Raw genomic sequence first — 23,895 nt, forward strand, 5'->3', positions numbered from 1 at the left:
AATGTGCAAATATAAGTTACAGTAAAACCAACTTTACCTTAATCTAAGATGTTTGAATATATTGCGCCTGTTTAAACTGTCAACACCTTATCAGACAACGTTACACAGATTTGATGAGAACTGTTTTCCATTTAGTTTAACGCTGTGTTGTGACTGCATAAAATCTATTTTTCTACATATCTTCCCACACACCTGTTGAAGGTTAATTGTGACTTGCTAGCCATATACAAAATTAAAATAGGCTTCTCCAAACAACATGACAGAGTAAAGGTGTTTTGAGAACTTTTATTTGAAAAATACAATTTTAATCGCTCAGAAATGTAAAAAATAAACAACACATTCATTCATAAAGTTGAAAGTGTTACAAATGGGTCTTATCAGTGTTTATCTCTTTCATAAACAAAGCAAAAGGTGTATTTCTTTATAAATGAATACCTTTACAGAACACGTACATCTTTTGAACAAATAGTAGAATTCCACAATGAAGTATAAATAATAAAATAACAATAATAACAATACCTTAAATTAAAAAATTAAATAAAAAAGAATATATTTACATTTGGTATGTATTTATCCATGTTTGTTGGACTTTCATTTGTACACAAACTAAACTATATGCAAAGCTCCAAAATGCTACCTTTGAAAAAAATATATTGTATTCGTATATACATAAATGCATTACACTTGTTCGTACCGAATGCATACAGCGGTCTGAAACCATCACCATACAATTAAAAGACAGTACATGTGCAAAATATGTCACAGAGCCACTGACAAAACAAACTGTGAATATCCTGTTACTCGGGCATGCCGGCCGCTGGTAAAGACATGCCCATTGTGCATTTGTGGCTTTAATTAGTCTGCAGTGTGTGCAAGTCCGGACGGGCATGAGCCCATTGTTCTCTTTCATGACCATCTCTGTTGTGTTGTCATTGCGCCCAGGCCCTGAGCCCCAAAGTAAGCCAGTGTCCGGTGTGGTGAAGTTCCAGGCAGAGGCTGAATCATTCTGTTATCCTGCTCCAACTCCCATATGTTATCATAGTCCATTTCCAGGTCATCTGGCTCCACTGGCTGAAGGTAAGAGTCATCTGTCAGAAGCAAAAGAAAATCATTCATTTCTTCAAATACTACTACTAACTGTTTTGTTTTATGTACAGTTAATGTAACAAGATACTGTTTCATAGAAAATATATAATTACTACACCAGTTACTTGTTCAGTATTTTTTTTCAAATATTTTTTATTCATTATAATTTTTTAAATAATTAATGTGTTTCCTAGAGCGTTTTTGCGGTTAATGGATACAGATTATATAATTCATTCATTTTTTAAAATAATATTAATTGTATTTCTTGCTAATTACACAGCTTTAATCTGATTATACCCAAAACAATCAAAATTCGTTAATTCAACATTGTTTTATTAAAATCAAATTCCTCATGTTTAAAAGGCCAGTAAACTGAGCTGTCTAAATACTTCATGTCCTAATGTAAGATTTAACATGCGGTTTGTTGTGTTCTTTTCACAGAGCGGCTATGAGACGTCTTGAAGGATCTCCCACTTGTGAGCTTTAAATCACTCTCATTGGTAATTCTGTCCTTTCGCTGCTCTTTCTGTCTCTGCACTGTCATTTATAACACACACACACGCACCCACACACACACATACACATCTCCTCTTCATCTGCACTCTTGTTTCTACTGTCATGTCCTGCCTGTGCAAACACACACCATCAAACCCTAGTAAAGGTCATTCTAAAACCATCCTATTAGTTGGAGTTTGCACGTTGCCTTAAATTATTTGCTCCCTATGCTGGTGGATTTTAACCACAGAGTATTTACTATACGGTTTGGCCTAATTAATTGTTTATTTTAAGCAGCCTATAAAGCATAATTATGATCCAGGTCACCGTTTTAAGACTTTAAACAAAAGTTGTGGACACAAAACTGGTTGTACTGCTTGCTGTGCATATCTTGCATATCTTGTTCCGTATCTGCATCCGTGAAATGAACATATCAGTTTGTTACAGTCTTGCAACTGTCTCATAAGTTTTGCATGGCAAAAAAATCTCACCTGGCGAGTAACTGTAAGGAATCTGCTGCGCCTCCATGATAGTGTGACCTGAGAAGCCTCTCTGTAACAGACCGAAGAATAGGAGTTCAATCTTTGAAGCTAGAGTACATTTATTTATGGCACACTGTAAAACATTATATTACAAAAACTCATGACAATAAAAGTTTTTGGTAAACTTAATAAACTTAATTTGGTAAACCTGTAACTTAACTTAAGAAGTTAGTCAGGTTTTGTCTAAATTATTTTAGCCATACAAAGTTTAAAGTAATATTATTAGACAGTTTGACTAATTTAAGTTGAGATGACAAGAAACTGTATTCTGACTACAACTGTATATATGTATGTGTAAGACTCTATCCTGATATTAAAATGGGGTGAAGGTAATTAACACCTCACAATCCTTTAAAGGAAAACTACAATAGTCCAGTTACCTGAGAGATGTGGATGTGCTGTGTCTGTCGGTTTGGAGTGGGCAGTATCTTCAGTTTAGAAACAGCTCTGGCACGTAGTTCATCTGACCACTCGCTGTTGACCTCGGGCTCCAGGGCCTGACCGGGTCTGTTTTTCCTCCCTAGAGGAGGAGTGCACAGCCGGAAAGTGGGAGGAAGGAGAGGAGGATACTGCTCCACGGAGCCCCGAGACGAGTGCTGTACAGCGGAAAAACATGCACTTTATTAGAAGATTTGCAATTTTTATTGATTTATTTATTTTGATTAAATAATAACAATTAATTAAAGCTGACTAAAATCTTTATTACATGGGAACCCTCGACTGTAAAAATTAAATAATAACAATTAATTAAAGCTGACTAAAATCTTTATTACATGGGAACACTCGACTGTAAAAAAAAAAAAAAAAAAAGAGAAATTACTGCCCAAATTGTTCTTAGTTGAATCAAACTAACCTTTCTAGTTATTTCAACTTCAAATTAATTAAACTGACTAAAATATAAAGTAAAATATTATATCATTAAAACTATTCAGTTCAAGCCTGATTAACTGATTAAACTTAAACAAAACATTTGCTGTCATTTCCCAGTACTGGGTTGTCTGCTGCATAAAAATATTCCAGAATAGTTGGTGGTTCATTCCACTGTGGTGACCCCTGATAAATAAGGGACAAAGGCAAAGGAAAATTAATTAATAAATGAATTTGCTGTCATGACTTTTTGTGAATTTTTTTAATTTATTTTTTTAATTTATTTATTTTTTTACACTCTCAAGTAAATGAGAAATTGCAAGCTGAAGAATAGATACAGTGTAAGACTCTATTTGATCAACACAAGCAACTGGAGCAAGACTTAACAGAAGCTCCACTTCTGGACTGTCAGTTGATTTAAGGATTTAGACCTAAACCCATTATGTAATCCGGTTTTTGAAAACCAGACAAGTGTAAACCTGCCGAAATATTGTCTGAAATGTGCTTGCTACAATTGGTAACTTTGTCTCGTTCGCTGAGCAGCCTTTTTCATTATGCATCTGCTCTGATCAATTAGTAATGCAGGCTATGGGGACTTTCCATGGCTTTAGTGCATCAAATCAGCGCTCATGCTTTCGGGGTGTTTGGTCACCAGCGGCACTGGTGTCAAGTGAGAGAGCAGATCTGATATCCTGACCCACTTACCGATGGCTGGGCAGAGCTCTCCTCCAGTGGGTACATTTGGGGGGTGCTGGGGTCGTCATAAAGGGGCGAGAGAGGTTTCCGATGGGAGAACAAGTCCGAGTGGCGGTGAGGAACTAGGAGTTGGTGTTTGATGTTTGTTTGTGGCGTGCTCCAGCTGTTTGACTGAACAAAGACAGAATTTTACTTTTAATTAAATCCATTTTTATTACTACAAATTATTCCCCAACAAGCATTTTTTGTTTTTAAAGGATGTCTACACTGTAAAACCCAAAAAGTTAAGGTAACTCAGATCATTTGAGGAAACCGATTGCAACAAACCATTTAATTCAAAAATGAATCCTAATGAGTACTGTGAACTTAATCCATTTGAGTAAATGAAGCAATTTGAGCACAGTAAAACCCAATAAATGAAGAGAACTCAAACCAACTGAGTACTGTAAAACCCAATAAGTTAAGGCAACTCAAACTGTTTGAGGAAACCGATTGCAACAAATCATTTCAGCTAAAATGGTAATCTATGTGAATACTATGAACTTACTCCATTCAAGTTGAAGTAATGAGGTATTTAATTAACCCATTACCTTCAACACTGAGTTCAAAACTTTTTTTCAAATGAGTAGAATTAACTTTCAGTTAATTTTGAGTTAACTACACTCATTTCAGTTGATGAAGTTGACTTTTGGGTTTTACAGTGTAATAGATGTTTAATAGATGGCTAAACATAGTCGTCTTGTCTTAAACAAGGCTAAATTTTGGCTATCAATGAAAATCTAATAGATGTCTAAGAATAGACTAAAACTAGACTAGTCATCAAATAAACAGAAATGAATGACTACAAATATAACGTCTGTCTGGTCTGTCTGTTTGACGACTAGTCTAGTTTTGGGATATTCTTAGATGTCTATCAGATTTTCACTGACAGCCCAAGTTTAGACTTATTTTTTGCCAAGCTGTTTACATTTAAATGTCTATTAGACGTCTTTAAAACACAAAATTATTTGCTGGGTCATTTGCAGTGAAAATATCACTAACATCAAAAATAAAGTAAAAATGGAATAGTTCACCCAAAATGGCAAATTACTCGTCATTTAATCTCCCTCAAGTAATCCCAGACCTACATGAGTTTCTTTTTTCTGTCAAAACATTAAGATATTTTGAAGAATGTTGGAGACCAGTAGTTCAATGGCTTATTGTTTCCAACATTATTCAAAGTTGCTTCTATTGTGTTCAGCATAAAGGAAACTCAAGATCCCAATTAGCCTCTACCAATGTAGTGACTTATTGTTCCTGGGGTCTAACAAATAAAATGGCAAACATACATCATCATCAAACTAATCCAAAAAATACATTAAAATAAACTTTTATTTATGGAATCGATAACAATGGCCTTATTACCTTGACTAGCGGGGCCTTCTCAATACGTTGAACAGGGCCATTGCGATGCATTGCACTGTATGGTGTGTTGTAAACTGGTGACAGGACCCCTTCAGAGGCGAGATAGGATGGCTTTGGAGGGGAGGGGTAGTGGTGTGAAATGGGACGGTGGTCAGGAACGGGTCTGACACGAGAGGAGAAGCTGCTGCTCCTGCTGCCTAGATGAGCTGAATACTGGGTGTCTGATGAGGTCGGTCTGCTGGAAATGAACTGTATCAACACACAAAAGACAGAACTGGTTAAGAGGGGTTTTTTTTCTTTTCAGATCACAACACCGACAACAAATGATTAAATGCTGTTTGGGTGTTGTTTAGTAAAAATATAAACATTTGTTTTAAATATAAAATATATATAGTTGTGTAAAATAAAATACGTATAGTATAAAAACGAACTGAAATAACATTTAGGCTCAAAATATTGCAAACTATACTAAAATCTAAAAAAAATGAAAATAATAACAAATATGAATATGAATATTGAAATTTGACGTATTCAACAGGAAAAACCTTTGGTATACTTTAATAAAAGTAAATACTGTAACCTAGTCTTGTTCAAACAGTTATTTTTTACTGCATATCTGCATTCAGTCTGGATATCTTCTGGTGTATAAAGATATTTTCCACTTAATATTCACTTGTGGTCAATAAAATATCCTGTTTCAATCAGAAATATGTTAAAAGCTTGTGCTCCAGGCGAGTTCAGGATAGTTTACCAAAGCTCTTTAACCACGATCATGTTAAATGTAAATCATTTTAACCGCATATAAAATGTTTCACTTTGATTAAACTTACAAACTCAAGTTCACCAGCTCCCTTCAAAATGTAAGTCAACTCAACTTATAGAAATGTTGTGTTTCACAATATATTTAACTAAAACTCAAAATCTTAAGTTGAAACAAAGAATCTCTCTAAGTTGACTTGACTCACATTTTCAAGGCAGCTGGTGAACTTGAGTTTGTAAGTTTAACCAAGTGAAACGTATTACAGTGTACAGTATATAGGTTATAAAGTTAGGTCTCAGATGTTAACATTTCAAGAGTTGAGAATTGGATTAAATAGACTAAAGAATATTACATAAGTCGCCTACTTGTTTAGAATACTTGGCAAATCAATGTGCATTGCTAATTCATAAGATTCGTGTAGGAGGTAACACAACGGAAATCAGTCACACACAAGTTAATTATTAACAGAAACACTGCTGATCTAGTTTGCAACCACATGTGCTGCTCCTCTAAAATAAATACACAAGTCATCGTGATGAACAATGCCTAATATTTTACATCTGTGGATTACCATTGCCTTCAATAAGAGCAATTCACCAAGTTTAACACACAGCAGCTGGACAAATATGTTCACAGCTTGATGTTAATAGGTTGCTGGGATTGACACTTACGCAAAGTGGCTCAGCATAACCAGGGGAAATTGGGTTGCCATCAGCACTGGGCAGCTGGAGCTCATAAGATCTGCGTTTGTCCTGCTTTGGTGGCTCGGAAACTCCATGGCTGCTGGCGCTCCACCTGTCCAACTCTGGAGCCTGAGAATAACATGAATGTGAATATCTTTCGCGCAGTATCAAAGATACTCGACACCATGTCCAAGATGGAAGCGAACACTCACCTGTTTCTGTGTTGGAGTGTAAATGATGTCATACACGGGGGGAGGAGGGCTGAGGATTGGGACGTCAGCGTTTTTGAAATACTGGATCCAGTCTTGGAACTCGCTCTTGTCCAGACAGGACACGATGATGGGGTTTATCAGCTTCCCTATCAATGAAAAGCCACAAGAGTTGGAGTCAGTTATGTATCTGTGCAGAAGCATGCGTGCGATACTAAAACAATCAGAGTTTACACTCATCTTTATGGCACATATCAGATCATTGCCAAGTACAATAACATCCGGTGATTGAATTATGGCTTATTAACTCACCCTCAATCATAAATGTGTTGGGTTTGATGTCCTGGCAGGGTGTTGTAACTGTGATCATGTTGAGAGGAAGTTTGCCCTGCAATTTCAAATAAATGCAAGATTATTTCCAGAGTACATCACTCAGTTATTTTCGCGGCATTACTGCTGCGGTCTGTTGCGCAAATTGAATTATTTTGAGATACCTTGTAAAAGAGGCCATCACTCTCTTCTGACAGAATTATGAGATAGTTGGGGTACAGCACCAGCAGACGGTCATACTGCTCCTGTGAGCCGAACAGAGAAATTCAATCACAGTTATTATTGCTTTTGCACTGCAGTTCAATATACAAGATGCTGATATTGAGTTGTTTTAGACGTTATTGCAGTTACTTAGTCTATTTTTGTTCTAGGAATGTTTTCAAAGGCACGGAAGAGTCATTGTCTCTTATAAAAATTAACCATTGCTTTACTACAAATAAAGCTAAAAGAATGTGTTTTTTTGGTTCCACAAATTAACCACGACTTTGATGCACTAATCATTATCATAATAGTTTCAATTAAATAATTAGATGCTTTTATCCAAAGCAACTTAAAGTAGATTTATTTTAATTTAACCAACCTAATGAAGCTGTGTTTGCTGAAATCATGTGACTTGATCAGACTAAAGGGATAGTTCTTGCAACAATGAAAAGACTCATCATTAGCTATGTTTCCATTTACCTATTTTTATGTGCATTTTGGATATGTGCATAAAAAACAGTTGACGGAAACACCATGATGTGCATAAGTTTTGAAAATGGGCATAAAAAACATATGTGCACAACTAAGTAGGATAAACTTTTTATTCGTTAAGAAAAGACGCACATAAACTACGATGGAACTTTTACCGAACAAATTCCAGTATGTGTATTAAAAAATTCATGTTGTTATAAGAGATCATGTGATGATCAAAAAAATGTGTGTGAATGGACAAACCAGCAGGCTGAGCACGTTGTAATACATCTAAAATGTTGTTTTGGTCATTATAAAACGGCGTAACCATTTCAGTATTAGTGTTGTTATATTATTAATTACCTTTAGAATAATCTAGAGCGTCTGTGCTCCGTGTCTCATGCCTTCAAACGCCACCACATGTTCATTGCATGTCGGCATTTGTCTTGAGGCGGAAGTAATTTATTAAATAAAAAAAGATTCATGCAGCTTCTCTTACCACATTAAATTAAGTTTTTACTTTTATTTGGCACCAGTTAATCAGAAAGAGACTATTTTGTTCTCTTTGACTCATTGGATGGAAACGGTGCTTTATTCTCATGTCTGTTATGCGATATTCCAGTTTTGTGCATAAATGTAATTTGCATCTTTGGATGGAAGCAAAGTTAGTGACTCACACTTAAGTGGTTTCAAGCAATTCTAAGTTTTTTTTTTATGTTGAAATACTAATACTAGCTAAAGAAAGTTATTTTTTAAGAATGTTGTAAACCAGTAGCTATTGGCTTCCATAGCAAAAAAAAAAAATACTTTGAAAGTCGATGGCTACACTGTAAAAAAAATCTGTTATTTTATGTTTATTTTCTGGCAGCTAGGGTGCCAGAAAAAAGTAAAATAACGGACGTTAAACTACAGACATTTTTCATAAAATAACAGATGGTAAATTACATAAATTTACATTTCTGTAATTTAATGCCTGTTATTTTACAGTAAATGCCTGTAATTTAATGTCCATTATTTACAGTAAATGTCTGTAATTTAAAGTTCGTTTTTTTACAGAAAATGTCTGTAATTTAATCTCCGTTATTTACAGTAAATGTCTGTGATTTAACGTCTGTTATTTTACAGTAAATGCCTGTAATTTAACATCCGTTATTTTACAGTAAATGCCTGTAATTTAACATCCGTTATTTTACAGTAAATGCCTGTAATTTAACGTCTGTTATTTTACAGTAAATGCCTGTAATTTAACATTCGTTATTTTACAGTAAATGCCTGTAATTGAACGTCCGTTGTTTTACAATGTCTGTAATTTAACATCCGTTATTTTACAGTAAATGCCTGTAATTTAACGTCCGTTGTTTTACAATGTCTGTAATTTTACATCCGTTTTTTACATAAAATGTCTGTAATTTAATGTCCGTTATTTACAGTAAATGTCTGTAATTTAAAGTTCGTTTTTTTACAGAAAATGTCTGCAATTTAATCTCCGTTATTTACAGTAAATGTCTGTAATTTAAAGTTCATTTTTTTATAGAAAATGTCTGTAATTTAATCTCCGTTATTTACAGTAAATGTCTGTGATTTAACGTCTGTTATTTTACAGTAAATATCTGTAATCTAACGGCCGTTATTTTACCCCAGCTGCTGGAAAAAAAATTTTTATTAACAGTGTACAAGTTAGCAAACCTTTATCAAAATTGGTTACCAAAATCTCAAACAGGGTGAGTAAATGATAACCAAACTTTTATTTTTTGGGCAAACATTTCTTTTTAAAGCACACTTTAGAAAAAACTACACTTTAGTCCCTACTAATGGATGGTCTGCCTCTAAACAGTGAAAATCCCTATGCAACTTGAGTGGAATTGTAGGACCGGATCTAACTGTGGTCTAATCATAATACTGAAGCTGACCATCACTTTGTACTAATTTCCCAAAGGTCTCACACTGACCCTGAGTGTGTGTTTTAGCTCGGCTCAGGGTGTGTACTTCAAAGACAGCTGCTGGGTGAGTCAAGTCAAGTGCGTGAGGCAAGCAACTGGTTTACACACCCTTTTCACAAGCAGATCCTCTCCGCTCTCACAGTACACTTAAGAAGGACTATCGGTTGCACACCCTCCCTCATACTTGGCCACACGTACACCGGATATTTGGTTACACTACACGTTTCCCATAGTACGAACTAGCGTGCTTTGTGTTTGTGTGCTGACGGTTCAAGGAGACCCGCTGATACCAAGCAGACATAGACTAATAGGGGTTCTGTGAAAGCAGTCGTGCCAAAACAGACTCCCCTGAGCGTAAACTGAGCTTGCTTTGCACCTCTTAAGGAAGCATGGAAGTGAATCTAGGGACCCTCGTCATGCTAAGACCAAACACTTCATTCAAAGGCTTTTCAGAGTGAACGTCATTTACCGTTGCATAATGTTACCACTGTGGACAAATGGATGTAGGCCTGGCATGTTACTTTACTTATTAAAATAAAGAATAATATTACAGTTTTTGATGTATAATAAATATGTTGCTGTAATTAAATCGTTTTAAAATCTTTATATATATTTTTTATAATCCACTATTAAAACAGGTAATACATATATGGTATTTATTAATTTTCTTTAACAGCTGCTTATTGTTAGTCCGTGTTAGCTCAATGTCATTCAATTGGATGTATTTTATAAAACCAAGTAGCATTTTTTTTATGTTGAAATGAATGTCAACTTAGATTAGAAATATGTTAATATGATTATTTATATTAATATAGTTTTATGTAAATAGTATATATAACAGAAAATGCTAGTAGTTCCCAGATACAAATTAAAGGAAAAAGGAGATTGAGCTTTCTCTGTTGTAGGTCCTAAAATTTGGAACGGGCTACCTATGTTCATTAGAACAATTTCCAACGAATCTTTGTTCAGAGGGAAACTTAAACTACACCTCCTAGAAAGAGCTTTTAAATTGGGAGGAAATTGATCCTATTGTACCTATCTGGTGTCATGTCTTGATGATATGTTGTATGTTGTATGTATTCTATGTTGATTTATCTGTTGCTGTCTATTTTTGATCATTTGCTTTTTGGTTTGTACAGCACAATGGTCAACAACTGTTGTTTTATTGTGCCTTAAAAATAAACTAACTAACTATATATTGTATTTCCAGGTTATACAAGTAATCCAACCATGAACGTCAAGATGTTGGATCTTGAAGAGCTCTTACCTGACAGGGCATGTGTTGCAGTTTGACTTTGGTGACGTAAGTAATGGGTCCAAGACTCTCTCGTTGCGAACCCTCCCACTCATATATGGGCTCTTTACTGATGGAGTTCCTCAGCTCCTCCTTTCCTACTGTGGTCTCTTCTGAACACTGCAGCTGTGGAGACACAATTGGGTTTCGGTCATTGTTCAAAAGAAACAACAGACGTGATGTATCCTGCTTGATATACGGGAACGATAAAGTCATCCAAACTGAGAATTTCAGAGAAATCAATTGCACGTCTTCTCTAATTATGACTTGCTGCAATAGCATGATGTGTCAGAAATTTCTTTGAAAGATTCAGCTAAGTTGACCACAAAAGAAACCACTCCCTTAGAGGACAATGACAAACATTAGTCACTCTGACCTGAATTAACACCTTCTTCTTAGCTTATACCTTGTCTTTGGCTGTCACAAGTTGATAATCTGATTAAAAGGTGGACTTTTCAGTACCTTAACTCTTGTGTATGTCTCCAGTGCGATTGCATTGCCACCGTTGGCCTCGATTTGTTCTTTCAGAAGCCCAAACCAGTTGTTCATCTCCTCTTCTGTCGAGCAGTACACAATGATAGGGTTCAGGCTGACCCCTGCAAAGGTCAAAGAAAAGGGGTCAAAGGTTAGGTCAGATGACTATGACCACTGGCCATCTGGATATGTTTGGGAGCCTGTAACAGGTTGCTGAATATTTTGGTAAATCTCTTGTTTTTAAGTACAGATGCAATGGCTTGTAAAGCAATGCTCGGTTTTATGTCAAAATGCCAGTGCTGACTCTTTTGACCCTCAGAGAAAATAATCAGTTTCAAGAGCTCTTAACATCACAACATGCCATGCATTCATGGTAAACCAGTTGTGCCTTTATTAAGAACAGCTACTCTGTAAGAATGCATCAAATCTGGAATCTCTCTGTTATCAGAGCCACATTCCAGCTTTTATCAGGCCAGATATCAGCCCTCTGTCCTGCGTGAAAGGTTGTTAGTAAAGGCACGTGTTCATGTGAAAGACTTTTTTTTTTTTTGCCCCATAATACATAGAGCCCAACCTGGAAATGTGGCACTGCTAGATTCCCAAAGCTCACTCTCAGAAATCTACATGCCTTAATATAATTAAAGTGGTGTTGTAGAACGAACGCGTATGATGTCATCTTGGAAAGAAGGGACCCAAATGAAGTACCATTTTTAGACCATTTTGAGGGATGTAAACAAACAATGTTCCCATTTTATTTCCTGTTTTACATTTTAATTTCTATAGCTTCTGAGAATCCGAAAAGAGCCACATATTGATTAATAGTGTTATGATAGCTGTTTTAACAGTAAGTTATGATTGAATTGCCTCGTTGCAGTTATGAAATTGTTCATGGGCCAATGACATCACCACATTGAAAGGTCTATATCCTTGGCTCCTCCTTGGAAACAATCGCTCTAGATGAAAATTCCCATGAGCCCATGGTTGTTTAATGGTGTTCATGTTAAATGTAAGTGTATCTCCACAACTCTTCTCTGATGTGTAAAGGTTGAGGTCAGAAAGCCGCTTTGTAGTAGAAATTAGTGATAGGAGAAAGCTTTCAAAACTTAAAACAATTCCATCTTTTGCTTTGCAAAATGATTCACTATCTAGCATTCGAAACACCACATGCCACAGACAAACTTCTGGTTAACTGTATATTCAACAAACTCTCAGACAAATTGTGGATTAAAATGGGCTTTTTCAAACATTGCAAATGTTAAACTGAAAGTACAAGCAATCAAATGCACTTAGCTTATCATCTAATATTAAATATTAAATGTCTGCAGAAAACAATCTCTTGGCAAGCCTTATACTGTTCGATCCATTGTGGGATCTGCTAAATAGGACAACAGAAGACTGTTAACCAACAATATTCCTTTTCATTTTAGAAATGTATCATTAAAATTACTTCAAATCTACAAACTCGTAAAACTGATTCAAAATCAGGTAAAAGATTTGAAACCTGTTCAGTTATTTACCACTGAGGGCGATCTGAGTGAACCTGCATGATTCATGGATTTTGTGGTATTACACAGATCACCCCCCTACCAAAATAATAGGATTTTGACTTTACTTAACTGCCAAATTGAGGTAAAATCGACCTTGTGCAAACATCCACATCGTGTAGTCAGATGCTTTCTTAACTGCTGTTTCTCAGCCTTGTAATTTTAGTTGTTTGATTTGTTTCTGAAAGGAATATGTGCAGCACGCACAGTTCTTTTAAAAAGCTTCAGTGTGTGTATTTAGACACCTCTTTTCTAATATCCTGTCTGATGATTTTGTGCCAAATAAGGAGATTTGTTCAGTAATTTGGAGAATGGGACTTAACATCACATAACAGTTAAGCTTTAATTCTTTTTTTTTTCATTCAATCATGGCCACACTGACTCATCTTCCCGGAACATTAAGCATTTAAAGCATTTTGCTGATTACTCAGTGTGACAAAGCAATAAAGCCGATATTTTTTCCATGTGGTAAATTCTTATAAAAAAATTTATAAGCAGACTTGTGTGTTCAGGTCCAGCGCTCTGGAATGTGGAGGACTTTAAATGAAATGGAGAGGTGAAGAGCTGCGCAGCTGAGCGAGTTCAGGCGCACCTGTCGTATAACAAGGGGGGTCTTGAAGAGCAATTTATGTCTTTTTTGACTAGTGGCAAATGGAGGAAGGTTTCGGTAGTCAGTCTTTTGAACCTCTGGAATGTCCGAACATGGGAAGTGGTTTTGGGCCTTACAGTGTGGCTTTACAACGCACGCCTCCGTCTTTTGTTTTCCGGTTAGTTAAGAGTCACAAATTCCACCCTCACATAACACTCAAAACAACAGGGTTTCGAATAAAGAAGAGCTAGAGTGACCCTCAACGATTAAGATATAAAATATCAGAGCATTACAACACACTGGATTGGGCAATTTTATATATGTAATTTTATCTCCCTGTTGCTTTTATCTTGTGTTCCTTTCCTCCTCTTTCCTGTTAGCTCAGCATTGGATTATCAAGCACGCTCACCGTTTATCTGGAATGCAAATTCCTGCAGATCACCAAAGCTGTTCCTGTTCTGCACCTTGCAAATCGTGAGCTCTTTGAGAGGAAGTGTTCCCTGTTTAACAAAAATAAACAACGGTTAGTTTAGTAGTTGACCTTTATTTATTTATTTTTATTATATTTTATATTATATTTTATATGTATATATTTTTTTTTTATATTTTTATACCTTTTTAATATATTTTAACATGTACATACACATATCCATGTGCCAGATATAACATAAACCAACAAGCAAACAATGAACAAACAAAACAAAAGGCTTCTCAGTATTTCACATCAGAATATCACCTCTTTTACTAATGTTCTAGTAAAACATTTCCAACTCCACCACCTTTTAAAAACAACATAAAAGGTCCCCAAACGCTATAAAAACTTAATTATGCATTTATTTGTTAATATATACAGGGTTCATACGGTCATGAAAAACCTGGAAATGTCATGGAATTTTAACATGGCAATTTACAGGCCTGGAAAAGTTTTGGAAAAACAAGTTTTGGAAAAGTCATGAAAATTAGTTTAACAAATGCCTGTAAATTTAAAAATAGGTTAGCTGTCTTTACTTCTTTTCTGTCCATGGTCAAACACATGCTCTCACATAGTGCTGTGTGAACAGTATCTAAATACATTTTACACAGATATAAAGATTCATTTAAACTTAATAAATTGTTGAGTGTTCTATGATATGCTGTAATAACTTTGAACGGATCGTTTTTCTCATTATTTACCATGTATACGTAGACATTATATGAAACATTAGGTCTTGAAAATTTACTCGAAAGTCATGGAAAAGTCATTGAATTTTAGTAGTAAAAATGTGCATGAACCCTGTATACAAGTGATTTTTTTCTATTGACATGTTTGTTGCGATCTCTTTCAGCCAACGGCCTATATTTGGTAAACATAAACTTTTCCAATTTAAAGAAATAAGCAGCTTGCAGAATACATAAATTCATAAATATATGCTCCGTCTTTTTTAACTGGATCTCCTTGGGAAGTTGGTCTTTATTTTGATTTAAAAAAATAAACACTTTGATATCCCAGACTATTAAATATAGTCTCGGATACAAATTCTTTGAATGAATTTTATATATATATATATATATATATATATATATATATATATATATATATATATATATATATATATATATATATATACATACATACATACATACATACATACATACATACATACATACATACATACATACATACATACATACATACATACATACATACATACATACATACATACATACATACATATATATATATATATATATATATATATATATATATATATATATATATATATATATATATATATATACATTTATACATTTATACATATATACATATATACATATATATATATAAAAGTTTGGTCATACTTTACAATAAGGTTTCATTAATGTTAGTTAATGTATTTATATGTATTATATGAACTAATACTGATCAATACATAGATCAACATTTACTTATGCATTATTAAGATCAAAATACACACTTAATAACATTAGTTAATGAGTTAACATTAACTATCGAATGACTTTATTTTCATTAACTAATATTAACAAAGATGAATAAATACAGTTATAATTGTATTAATCATTGTTTATGTTAGTGAATATAGCTAGCATTATCTAAGACAACCTTACTGTAAAGAGTTACAACAAGCTTTATTTATGTCTTTGTAGTTTCATCTTATTTTAAAAACAAAGACATGTTATATTGTTAAGAAAATTATAACAATGTAGACATATTCTGTGTTGCGCAACGCTCTGTCATCGATTATGAACATTTATTACCTTGCCACCTCCCAGTGACTCAGATTAGTCAAAACAGACCTGATTAACGCAGGTCACAATAGACAGATTTTAAAATTGAACACAACCTAGTGTGGCATTTTTGGCGCAGCTAGACACATTTGACATCATCGTAAAGCTTAAAAATCCTGTAATTTCCGTCTCCGTTACCACATGACTCAAACGACAGTTCAAGCCTAAGGCAATGACACACGTGCAGCCATATATGGAGCTCCTTTACATTTCAGGCTTTGGTATGCATAGTCAAACAACATGAATAGATGCATCTTTTACCTGGTATGTCAGTCCAGTTGTGTTGTTGGAGACAAAATGGAGATGGGTTTGGAACAGGTCCAGGTAGCAGTCATGCACATCCTAAAAGAAAAGACACATTCCTTCAGCTCAGCATCTACACAATCGGAGGGATCATTTCAGGTAATGCTGCTCTATAGGATTGAATTCAACAACATTGGAGGATTAAAAGATTTGTTTTTTATCTTTATTATCTTCCTGTTGCTTGAATAGGCTATAAAGATTTTAGTAGGTCATGCTGAATGTGAACTTAGAATGCATCGTTTCAACCAAATGAACAAAAAATATATTCAGGGTGTCTGCGGGGTCTTAAAAAGTCTTACATTTCTAAAACACAATTTTAGGCTTTAAAAAGTCTTAAATTCACTGAAATGTTGTCTTGTAGGTCTTAAATAATTTTAAACGGATCTTAATTTTCCTTTGTTTATGTAAAGCAGAGATGCCCAAATTAGGACCCAAAGTTGGCCCATTGTAACCTTTGATTTGGCCCGCCATCCCATCTGAGAAGAGTGTGAGAATTGGGGTTAATGGCTTTAATACACTCGTTTGTTAGTTTTATTTTTAAGCTACAAAAACAAACTTGAATTAAATGTAAATGAAGGCTGGTGCAGCTTGACTAGTGTATTCGGCAACATAAAATTCTTATGTTTTCATTACAATAAGTTTATATAAAATGTAAAAATATATAATAGATTAGTTAATATGCTTAATGTTTACTATTTATTTTTAAATAAACTAAATTATTCATGGAAACTTTTTCAGCTTTATATATTTACCTTGAGCCCACGGCCTGTAATCAAGTTTGTTTTAAGTTATATTGAATAAAAATTTATGTATACAACTATGGTCTGCTTGCTTTGACACGACATTTATGTATTTAAGATATGACTAAATTATATTTTATTTTCTGCTGGGCCAGTAAAAAATCCATAGCATCTAGCCCTATATGTCTAAAATTTAATTCTTCATGGTCTTAAAAAGACTTACATTTGACTTGGTGAAAGCTGCAGAAAACCAGTATATACAGTAGTAGTGTCAAAAAAATAGTACTTGTACTGTAAAACTATACTGTAATTTTAACTTAATTACATTTAACTCACTTAAAATGTCAAGTTAAACTCTTTTATGACAAACTTAAATTAAAAAATGAGGTTGAAACGCAATTAAATAATTTAAAACAATTAAAGTAACCACCCAAATATTACATTGTCATGCCTTATATGACACTTAACAATGTTTTAAATGGATAGTTCACCCAAAAATTACAATTTCATCATCATTTACTCACTCTTCATTTGTTCAAGAGTTTCTTCTGTTGAACACAAAAGAAGATATTTAGAAAAAGGCTGATTTATAGGACCCAATGACTTCAGTAGTTTTTTTGTGATCTCGATGGATCTCAGCATTCTTCAAAATATCTTCTTTTGTGTTCAACAGAAGAAAGAAACTCAAAGTTTTAAAAACACATGAGGGATTGTAAGTGATACAATTTTTGGGTGAACTATCTCCTTTTGTCTATTTAATATGATGTTAGTTCAAATGACTTCTGACTCAAAAAATTTAAAGCAGCAACTATAATTTTTGGAAATGGAATGAAAAATACAGTATTGTGTAAATCAAGTCTAAGTGAACATATTTTCTGAGAAGTGTTTGTTTTCTCTAAGGCCTGACGTTGATTTATCACGGACGGCTCATTTCCTTTCATCTCATCTAGGTCTTGACTTTTACCACATGTTACAGAATATGCTATTATCACAAATACTGTTAGGTAACATTTCCTTTCAACTGTAATGTCACCACTGTACAGTACGTTCCCCCTTTGACCTCACCCTGTCCCATGTTATTTTTCTTTCCTGCACCTTCTCACTCATTTTGTTTTTCCCCCAGTATGACTACATATTATCAAAGCAAAGAGATTCCCACGTTTCAGAGTCAGTGTGTAATATATCAGTGGTTTGATCAGTGCGTTCTGCCTCAGGTAATCTCATTTCACAACACCCCACGTCTCTGCATGTTTCGACACAGCTTAAACTTCCCAAACTGACTTTCATCAGTTATTCAGCAAACACACATACGTCATTCCGCCATATGACATCTTGTATCTTCCACCTGTTTGTTGTGCATTTGCTCATAGAGAGTGAGTAAGTGACTGACATTAGTGTCCAGACCACTTTAATCATCGCGTGAAAGTCTGTTTTGAGAGGTTTATTGAATGATTATTCTTGACGACAGTGTGTTTGGGTTTAGTTTTGGATGTAAAGTGGTGTGTCTCTTACCTGGCAATGTAGGAAGCGAAAGCGAACTTTGGAGCTGTTGATCATTCTGCCGTAGTTCTTTACATTTATGCTGCTCTTTTTCCATCCACTTGCTGGGTCGTAAGGGAACGGGGGGTCCCATTTGATGTTCTCGATCGTTTGGAGATCCTTGGGTGACATTTCCTGTGGCAACACACACAGTGTTAAATATTAGTGATGCAAAGATATGTGAAAACACGGCTAATATGGAGCATACTAAGAAATTTTGCTTATGCTCTGTTGAGGTTTTCTCAAATTTATAAACACAGCATTTTTATAGCAGAATCCAACATTTGCTTAATATTTATTGCATTCTAAAAATGTCTTTAGTTTTGACATCATATACAGTTTCTGTGAAAATTCAGAGCTTCATTTTTAAAAAATATGCTTTAACATTTCTTAAAAAAAAACATGGAGGATAGTAATGACATTTTAAATGAACAAAGTTTTTATAATAGTTGGATAAAACTGTTTTGTGGTATAATATGTATAACCGTATGTATAATTTTAAATAAAAAAAATGGACATTTTGAAGGTTCACATAACTTTTTAAATAGCGCCTGAGTCTGCACCACAAAACCAGTCAAATAGGTCAAGGAAAATGAGATTTATACATAATCTGAAAGATTGTAGGACAATATTTGGCTGAGATACAACTATTTCAATATCTGGAATATAAACATTAGGAAAATCACCTTTAGTTGTTTTAATTAAGCTTTAAGCAAAGCATATTAGTAATCATAAATTGAGATTTGATATATTTGGTAATGCTGCACAATATATAATTTCAGCATCGATATAACAATGTGTGCATCTGTAATAATCACATCGCAAAGATATAAACTGTTAAGTCTGGATTATAGTTGACCAGGAGCTACAGAATTGTATTTGATCACTGCATTTGATTTATGTAGCAAAGAAATAAAATCTTTGTTTCTAGTCCAAATATCTACATTTTAAAGTGAAAACAAGATTACTTACCTCACTTGCAGATAATTTTGCTTGTTTTGGAGAAAAAAAACTCTTAATTTTACCTTATTTCATCTGAATTTAAAAACAAAACAATGTTTTTACTTGATCTAAGTTTTTTTTTTAGATATTTGGACTAGAAATGAAACCAAGCAAAGTAAGAAAAGCATTTTTTTGGCATTGTGATTAGTCAATTTTTGGAACTACAGAATTGTATTTAATGACTGTATTTATACAAAATTTTACGTTTTATGCACCAAAAAAAGTTGTTTATCTGTTTCTTGTTCAAATATCTACATTTCAAAGTGAAAACACGATTATTTTACTCATTCCACTGGCAGGTAATTTTGCTTGTTTTATGGAAAAACTCTTAATTTTGCCTTTTTTCACCTGAATTTTAAAACTAAACTATGTTTTTACTTCATCTAAGAATTGTGTTTAGATATTTGGACTAGAAATTAGACAATGAAAAGTAAGAAAAAATTTTTTTTGGCATTGTGATTTGTCAATTTTTATAACTGAATACTGCTAAAACCGTCAAATAATGCTATTCAAACTATCTTCTGAAACTGTATTTATATCGCAATGTTTATCGCAGAAAAATAAAATATTGCAATATTAGTTTTTTTTTTTTGCAGTTTATGGCAATATCGTGCAGCATTTACGAAATGTCTTCATGGAACATGATCCTTTCTTAATATTCTAATGATTTTTGTGATTAAGTTCATTTAAATTAACTTTCATACAGTGTATTTTTGTTTATTACCACAAATATACATGTGCAGCTTGAGGTTTTGTTGTCCAGGGTCACATATTCATAACTTAATCAGATAGTTGACCTTGTTTTCTAGTAACATTCTATCAATGCTTCTAAAATGTCATTAAAACCAAAGAAAGTGACTCTTCAAAGCATAAAAACTTAACTTAATTACAATCTTATGAAAATATTGATGAGGAGATCTCTCACCTTTCTTGGGGTGACGGTGCAGAGAATGTTGATGATGCTGTTAGACTTCTCCTGTCCCTCCTGCGGGTATTTCTTCCGGAACAGTCGGCTGCTGCTCACAAAACAAGACGCCCTAGTTAGTCAAGAATGGGGTTGTGGGATAAGAACAGATAGACATGACCCCACAGAGGGGTTATCTTGACTCGGGACGATCAGTTAATCGCAACCAGCCTGAGTCAAGCTGTCTGAAGATCCCGGGGCTCAGTGTCCCACACAAAAGATTGCATCACCCTTACACATGTCTATTCATCCCTAGCTGCCACTGTAGTCAACATATCAGCTTTACATCTCTGTCTGCAGCATTTAAAGAGGAAAAAAAACACTAAAGCTTAAGTTACAAACCACAATGGCCCGCTCATGAAATGCCTTTTGTTTCCCATGACCCCCATTTATAATCATTAGTGTCAGATATATATAATGAAGATCTTCCTGCGCGACGATAAGCTAAGGAAGTCAATGTCAGCGCGGAAGTCTCATCCTCAGTGACTCCCCTGTTTTTCTTCTCTCGCTTTGTCAATCTGTCTCTGCTTTGAATGCAATTAGCATAACAACACTGGGCTCATTCACGCAGACAATAATAGGAAGTATCGGTGATTTACCAGGGCTCAGTGATGAACGTGTTTGGCATCCGGAGAATTCATTTGGAAGAAGAATGCATGTTGTAGACTGTTTGTTATAGAGAACGTGCTCGTAAATGTTTGACAGCGACAACTTTGTTGAATTTTTGACAGAGACAACTTTGTAAATGCATGTAACTATTTACAATGGATAACAAAAAATGCTATCATTCAGGTCACTTGTGTTAAATCTGATAGGGGTGCTGGGTTTTAAAGGGTCCGCAACCTGGTACACTGAACTCTGATCTGATATGTTTGCAGTAAAAAATACAAAGATTTTTTATGGTCTAGGACTCTGAACCCGAATTGAACTGAGCAACTTCTATTCGGAGCACATGTGAACCAGACACAACAATCATACAGTGGATTTAAAGTAGGCCAGATGCATGTTTTACTGACAGATAGACGAGTTGTCCAAATTAGACAGCAGTAAATTACACGGATCACTGTCAGTAGCTGTGCAAGCACAATAGTATTACTTTCTGTGCAGGATAAGACCCAATTCTCTCCAAAACCAAGGAAACCTGAGAGCTCTTCCCTGCCCGAAGGCTATGCTGGAAATAGAAATAGATCTAACTTCATTACACTGGTGAATTCTATCAGCAGATGAATGTATGTGAAGTGAGATCCTGACACTGAGTTAATGAGATTTACAGGCAGCATCATTACACCGCTAAATTCAAACCATTAAACAACCTTTATCCTATCAACTTCTGTCCTACAGAATTGCTTTTAATCAGTGATTCTGTCTAATTTCCTATTTAAGCATCCTCAGTAATGAATATTACTAAGCATTTTAATTAAGAAGATAAATATTCACAGAATGATAGTGTAATTTATATGTTTATGTTCCTAGAAAGTTGTCTTAACACTTAACATATGACAATATTGTTTATTTTTGTGACGTTTTTAAAGTTTTCAAAATAGATTTTTTTCAAAACATGGTTTAATTGTATGGACGACATTTCCATTATAACCTTTTTTCATACAACCAAAATTTTCTTCAAATATAAATGTATGTTTTTGACTATTTCGAACACTGTAAAACCCAGCAATCAACTTTATCAAGTTATATGAGTGTAGTTAACTCAAAATTGTACTGACAGTTAATTCTACTCATTTGAAAAGAGTTTTGAACTCAGTGTTGAAGGTAATAAATTAATTAAATACCTCATTACTTCATCTTATATACAAGTACTCATTTAGATTAGTGTTTTAACTCAACTGGTTTGTAGCAATCGGTTTCCTCAACCGGTTTGAGTTGCCTTAACTTATTGGGTTTTACATTACTCAGTTGGTTTGAGTTCTCTTCATTTATTGGGTTTTACTGTGCTCAAATTGTTTCCTTTCGGTTTGAGTTACCTTAACTTTTTGGGTTTAACAGTAAAGTAATATTTTCAGTTGATTGAGAATATTAGAAAAATGATTGTATAACACATTCTTCCAGTAATTATAAAAAGTTTTACCAATGCAAACATCCTTAAAACATAATATATTGCTGTTTTACATTATCAAAACTTATTTAATTAACTACAATATATTGTATACAATCAAAATGTTAGGATAATATTCTTAGAATATAAACTTTTCGAAACTTCTTAATGTAAGGACAACATTTTGAATAACCATTTTCTCATACAACCTAAATCTTCCTGAAACATTAATGTTTTTTAAGGTTGCAAAGTAATGTTTTCAGCTGATTGAGAATATTAGAAAAATTAATATAAAAAAAAATCTTATAATACATTCCTCTAGTAATTAAAAAATGTTTAACCAATAAAAAAAATCGTTAAAACATAATTTAATGCTGTTTTTTACATTATCAAAACTTTATTAATTAGATATAGTATAATATATATAATCAAAACGTTAGGATAATATTCTTAGAATATAAACTAGTCGAAACTTGACGAAATGTAAGGACAACACTGTATAGAAATATAACTATTTTATCACACAACCTAAATTTTCTCAAAACAAATGTGTTTTTGAATATTTTGAAGAAATGTTTTCAGCTGATTGAGAATAAACTTCCATCTTCAACTTTGAGAGAATGACATATAATATAAATTATTTTTCAAACTTCTGCAATTCATTGTCAAACTGAGCATTAAATAAACCATTTACGTGAGATTGCTTTAGTCTGAATAACATTCATACTTTCAAAACTTTCTACTTTCTTACCTGTTCCTGCGTATAAAGCTCTTGCTGGAGAACCTGAAGTTGTGTTGGGGGACGCATGACATACTACTCCCCATGTTGATCCTGGTTTAGTGTGTGTAGCTCCTGAATGAGAGAGTCCTGGTGTTTCTGTCTGCAAGATCAATAGTTGTAATCCAACCTCCCTGGAACCAAGTGAATGTGAGAGTGTTCAGCACAGAGACCAGACTGATACTGAAACAGCAGACCGTGAGCAGAAGGGTATGAGGGGGAGAGGGAGTGTGTGTGGGTGGAGATTTAAAGGAGAGGACGGGACGGGACGGAGCAACGAAGTTCACACCTTCAGCGTGAGATCCACTCACTAAATGAAGCCCTGATGACAAAGGGCAACGTGTGCTTTTTCACACCTTCTAGAAGCAAATGGCACTGATTTGAATGTTTTGTGCACTTTGATGAAGCATTAAGTGTTGAATGAATGAATCCTGATGGTGTCATTTAAGAGGTCACAGCAAACATGTCTGGACGTGGTCTGACTCTCAATACTTATTACAGGATGATTGTGTTATTTAGACACCAGATACACTGTACGCAATGCACTTAAGATGGCTGGAAATGTGTTGTTTGTGTGATTAAAAAGTTCAGAAACACTAAAAACAATGCAAATAAAAGTAGGTCATTGTTAATACCTCTAAACCTGGA

The 23,895-nt window shown here is 34.2% G+C and overlaps 1 protein-coding gene across 1 annotated transcript; it reads right to left on the minus strand.

The window, feature by feature from the left end:
* Positions 1 to 270: 270 nt before the first annotated feature.
* On the minus strand, positions 271 to 23,441 carry plekhn1 (pleckstrin homology domain containing, family N member 1). The gene is made up of 16 exons (XM_056449693.1): positions 23,221 to 23,441; positions 20,381 to 20,471; positions 18,427 to 18,588; positions 16,133 to 16,213; positions 13,995 to 14,085; positions 11,441 to 11,574; positions 10,952 to 11,104; positions 7,237 to 7,317; positions 7,055 to 7,130; positions 6,746 to 6,891; positions 6,522 to 6,662; positions 5,091 to 5,339; positions 3,696 to 3,857; positions 2,504 to 2,719; positions 2,073 to 2,133; positions 271 to 1,088 (listed from the first exon to the last, which is right to left on the minus strand). Exons 1-16 carry the CDS (start codon positions 23,292 to 23,294, stop codon positions 907 to 909), a joined length of 2,100 nt encoding a protein of 699 aa, XP_056305668.1. The 5' UTR covers positions 23,295 to 23,441; the 3' UTR covers positions 271 to 906.
* Positions 23,442 to 23,895: the final 454 nt, after the last annotated feature.

The sequence above is a fragment of the Danio aesculapii genome, chromosome 23 (assembly GCF_903798145.1).
Source record: "Danio aesculapii chromosome 23, fDanAes4.1, whole genome shotgun sequence".
NCBI lineage: Eukaryota > Metazoa > Chordata > Actinopteri > Cypriniformes > Danionidae > Danio > Danio aesculapii.

Excerpts from the sequence above, each read along its gene's own strand:
- plekhn1 (XM_056449693.1), bottom strand. The coding sequence starts at position 23,294 with ATGGGGAGTAGTATGTCATGCGTCCCCCAACACAACTTCAGGTTCTCC. Across the intron at positions 11,575-13,994 it reads ATTTGCATTCCAGATAAACG|GGGTCAGCCTGAACCCTATC; the intron begins GTGAGCGTGCTT and ends TGACCTTTGCAG. Across the intron at positions 11,105-11,440 it reads AGACATACACAAGAGTTAAG|CTGCAGTGTTCAGAAGAGAC; the intron begins GTACTGAAAAGT and ends GTGTCTCCACAG.